Source organism: Austrofundulus limnaeus, unplaced genomic scaffold (assembly GCF_001266775.1).
Source record: "Austrofundulus limnaeus strain Quisiro unplaced genomic scaffold, Austrofundulus_limnaeus-1.0 Scaffold2770, whole genome shotgun sequence".
Lineage (NCBI taxonomy): Eukaryota > Metazoa > Chordata > Actinopteri > Cyprinodontiformes > Rivulidae > Austrofundulus > Austrofundulus limnaeus.
Window position 1 is genome coordinate 5,002 of NW_013955172.1, and position 4,910 is coordinate 9,911.

The following is a 4,910-nucleotide window of genomic DNA, read 5'->3' on the forward strand; positions in this document are numbered from 1 at the left end:
CCTGGAGGGGGCGGGGTGTGAAATATCTCACTTGTATTTAAAGAGACCGCACCAAAACAGCTTGCTCTGAGGCGCAACTCAGAACAGGGGTAAAAGCAAGGAAAGCAAGGAGTCTGTTGAGCAACAAAAACGAGGAATTAAGACCAAAGCGTTGCAGTTTTATTTTACATAGACCATAAGTGAATGATTTAGATGTGAAAAAGAAGGATTTAAAAGCATGATATAATACCCTTAAACTAGTGGTCTTGAGAGCAGCTGCAGCTGTATGCTTTTATTTTTTTCTGTCAGGCTGTCGCGGAGCGCTCCACTCCTCTGTCCTGTGAGGCGGACAGCTCAGCCGAGGCTGTCACGTTCTCTCGTTCTGGCCACACCTCCGCTCTCTAACCCCCCTCCCCTACCCACTTTGATGCATTTTTCAAATTTCACCTTGGGGCAGAGTTATCTTTTCACAGGGGGGGTAAGATACACTTTAAAATAAAAACAGTGTGACTGCTGAGTCAGCATCCATACCTCTAAGCTGAGGTGCTTCAACACTTCCTGTATTGTTGATCTGTGACTCACTCATGCATGCTTGGCTCAGAACTTAGCACGTCCACATAGATGAACTTGAAAGTTCCTATTTGGCCATTAAGCATGCCTGTCCATGTTCCCAAAGGTGGTTTGGCCATGACATCAATCACATCTCCCACCTGCAGGAAAGTTCTCAGTTTAACTTTTATAAAAGCATTTCTATACCATTAAAATAAAAATGTGTTTTGAATACGTAGATATTACTTTCCTCCTGCCGTTTTAAAAATAATAACTTTATAAGTATTTTACATAGAACACTGTGTTTTTTTTTTTTTACAAGAGTAAATAGCTGCAGCTGAAATAAGGTGGAACTCTTGTGGTTTGGCCTGAAGTTCATTCTGCCAATAACCATGTGTTGTAAAACACACAGCAGTGTAAAAGTTTATGTATTAGAAATTTTAAAGACTGGAATTATTTTAAGATGTAATCCAGTAATCCATTTTGGAACTGGATCTGTCTGTCTGAATGGACTCGACTCCACAGTGAACTACAACATTTTACAACAACTCCAGTCAATACAAATTTATATCAGTGTGTGACAGTGATTCTCATTTATTTTCTGTCATGCCCCCTCTAGGGAAATTTTTTTCCACACAAAAGCCACCCATGAACTTGGTGGTGGACCCCAAGTGAGGAAGGCTGTCAAGTTAAAGAAAAAGTCCTACTGGGACTGGTTAGCTGGCACTAAGCTGAAAGATGCCAAATAAGCTACATCCTTGGCTGTTGGTGAGGCAAAAGCTAGGATCTGGGAGGGGTAGCGGCTTTGGATATATACTCTTCATTGGCTCAGAGAAGATTCTGACAAACCAGCCAGTGGTTGAGGCTGAGAAAGTAGCACTTTACTAACACTGTGCTCAAAGTAGGTGGGATGCTGTTGACTTCATTCATTGATGTTGTTGGGCAGTGGAAGGAATACATGTTAGACCTTCTCAATCCCACTGGGATGTCTTCTGACAAGGAAGCTGAGTCAGGAGACTTGGAGGTTGGGCCGTCCATAATTGGGGCTGAAGTTGCCAAAGTATTTAAAAATCCCCTTGACTCCATGGGTGGAAAAGTTCTGCCCTAACTTTCTCAAGGTTCTGGATGTTGCTGGATTGTCTTGATTGTCACACTCTTGCATTATTGCATGCACATCGGGAACAGTGCCACTGGTTATTCAGTCTGTACACAAGCAGTACAAGAGTTTGTTTCATATAGCCAGTAGTAAATCAGACCCCTTCAGGGTGGGAGTTTGACTCCACCAGAGCTGACTTCTCAGTGCTGCCAGGGGGCGGAAGGAGTCCTGTTCAGTGGCCTTAGGATACCATCTCTGCTATCTGCAGAGGATGTGGTCCTTTTGGCATCATCATACCATGATCTTCAGCTCTCACTGGAGCAGTTCACAGCTGAGTTTGAAGCAGCTACAGTGAGGATTAGAACCTCCAAATCTGAATCCATGGTCCTCAATCGGAAAAGGGTGGATTGTTCTATCCTGTTTGGTGGTGAGGTTCTGCTTCAAGTGGAGGAGTACCTTAGGTTTGGTTAGGTAACTTAGGATTGTTCTTCTATTGTACTTGTATCTTACGGTTTTGTTCACAAGTGAGGGAAAATGAAGTGTGAAACTGAAAGAYATATTGGTGCAATTTTAGCAGTACTGCAAACTTTGTACAGGTCTGTTGTGGTTCAGAGGGAGCTGAGCTGTAAGGCGCAGTTCTCCATTTAGGCCTGCGTCACATGACAGGATAATTGTGCAGAATTCTGGCACAATTTTGCTCTTCCGACAATCAAGGATATCCAGGTAACTGTAATGACTCTAAAGATAATCTTAGCAGATATCCCTGCTGTGGGTGATGAGTTAAGAGTGATCTAGTCAGCTTGGAAGATGTCGGGACTGCTCTAATCACAAATCAAGGATATTAAACATCTTGGCTGGTCTTGGCCTATCACAGAGTGTRTGGTGTTAACCCGAGAATAAACGAGTTTACAACCTGTTGAATACGACGTGCAGCCAATCAGAAAACAAGGTAACGTAAACACAATCCAAAAGACATAAAAAACTGTCATGACTCACCAGAAAGTCCCCTGGACTATAAAAGTCATTTTGAATTGTTTTTCCTATGGTAAAAATAGTCTACAAGTGATCAACATGGTTTCTTCCTCGTCTCTGTTTAATTACTTTGAACTCGTGTCTCTCTAGAGGTCACATGTGATTTTTTTTCTTTGACATCTGAATTCTCGCAAGATTTTAAGAAGTCTCYCGCGATTTTGTGTCTGACATTTGAATGTTCAGAAATGAAAAATCTGTCCGTGTGTGGTGTGTTGTCTCTTGCAGCATGGCTGTATATCACACATTGTAGGACCTAACCTGGTAGATCCAAGTTATTTATCCTCACGTGTGGTGTCTCTCATTCTTTGAAAATCAGCTGAAATTTTCACAATTTTGCAGTGTGACGCAGGCCTTGCCAGTAACTCTACATTCCTACCTTCACCTATGGCCAAGAACTTTGGGTAGTGACTGAAAGAACAAAATTACAGGTACAGGCAGTCAAAGTTAGTTTTCTCTGCAGTGCATTTGGAATCTCCCTTAAAGGCTGAGAATTTCAGAGGTGCTGCTCCTCCACATCCAGAGAAGCCAAYTGAGGTGGCTCATCGGGTAAGGATTCCTCCTGGATGCCTTCTTAGGGAGGATTTCTGGAAAAGTCCAACTGAGAAGAGACCCAGGGAAAGACCTAGGACACTATGGACAAATTATGTCTCTCAGTTGGCCTGRGAACACTTTGGAGTCCTCCCAGAATAGCTGGAAGAGGTGGCTGAGGAAAGAGAGGTCTGAAACTCCCTGATCAAACTGCTGCCTTTGCAACTCGACTCAGATTAAGTGGAAGATAATTGATTGATAGACATATTTGGCTTCCAAAAGTTAAGAATGTTTGTTTTTTACGGTTTTGTTTGAATTATATTGAGAAAATACATTTGAGCAAGATAGAACAAGTCTTGAAGTTTTTTTTTGAAAACATCCTCTCATTTGAAATTAGAATTTTTAGAGTCCATGTGAGTCTTTTAGTACCAAAAGTTCAAGTGTGTTGGCTAATAATAAAAATTGTATTGTATTTTCCCATTTGGTTTAAAACAATGTTTGAATACTACAAACTAAGAGCAAAGAATCTTGATTTTTTAATTTCTCTTCTCCTTTTGCATCAACTTTTACTGTATAAATTGTTTCATTGTTAGAACAGAGAAAAAGAACTATTATGATCCTACAGTTAATTTTTGTCATGTTTCACTGTCACTTTATAGATGTACATACCTTGAGTCGAAGAGATTCGGTGTCATATGGACTTGGCACATACTCTGTGTGGACTGTAGCTTTGCAACAAAACTGTTTTGTGGAAGACAGATCCTCCTCCAGCTTCAGACTTTCTCTGTTGCTGGAGCAACCTGACCCACTGGTAACTCCACCTAGAGCACAGGTTGTACACAGGATGGTTCAGTAAAAGGTGGGTTCAATAATGAACATGATTTTCAAATAAACATTCAAGCGTTTGACAAGATAACAAAGGTGTGTGATGGAAATCCTGCTTTTGGTTCATTAGGCCATCAAAAAAATCAGAATACAGATTCTACAACAAGGACTAAAATTTGTTGAGGTGTAGTATGAAATGGTTCTGAGCCTGAAAGTTCTTACTGGAGGAGCTTTTTCTACTGTTGAGGCTGTAGAGGCTTTCCATGGAGTTTCTAGATTTCAGGTGTGTTTTAGTAAATGTTCTTTGATGACCAGCTTCCATCTTCTCTGCTTCATCCTTTTGTACATCTTTATTCTGCAAATTAAAAACAAGATACATTCCCTTTGAGATGGCAGTGCGCACAGCTCCACAGGAGCTTGGAGCATCTCTCATCGACAGTGTTTTTTTAAATTTTGCTCTTGATTGTACATTTGATTTTTCTCTGCCTGACCTGCCATGTGTTTATCACCTACAGCCTACAAGATATTTTCCACATTGGATTATGGAGCAAAAAGTATTTAATCAMGGACTTTTTACACATGCATAACATACCCAAGAGACATAGCCCAGACGCCGGGCTTTTGTTTCCATGGGCTCATCACCTGTGGGAGGGGCTGTAGGGATCGGGTGCAATGTGCAAAGAGGCAGTAGTCGAAGGCGAGGACACTGGCGGTCTGATCCTCRGCTACAGAAGCTGGCTCTATGGATGTGCAATTTCACCTCTCTGGTGGGGAAGGAGCCTGAGCTGGTGTGTGAGGTTGAGAGGTTCCGAATAGATATACAGTGGTTTGCAAAAGTATTCATACCCCTTGAACTTTTCCATATTTTGTCACATTACAACCACAAACATAAATATATTTC

The 4,910-nt window shown here is 41.4% G+C and overlaps 1 protein-coding gene across 1 annotated transcript; it reads right to left on the reverse strand.

The window, feature by feature from the left end:
• Positions 1–510: 510 nt before the first annotated feature.
• Positions 511–4,364, reverse strand: LOC106511414 (uncharacterized; the record flags this gene model as incomplete). Its single annotated transcript, XM_014000176.1, is given in 3 exon segments — positions 511–689; positions 3,854–4,005; positions 4,232–4,364. Coding segments are annotated over 3 exon segments (417 nt in total), but the record flags the coding sequence as incomplete, so codon positions are not given.
• Positions 4,365–4,910: the final 546 nt, after the last annotated feature.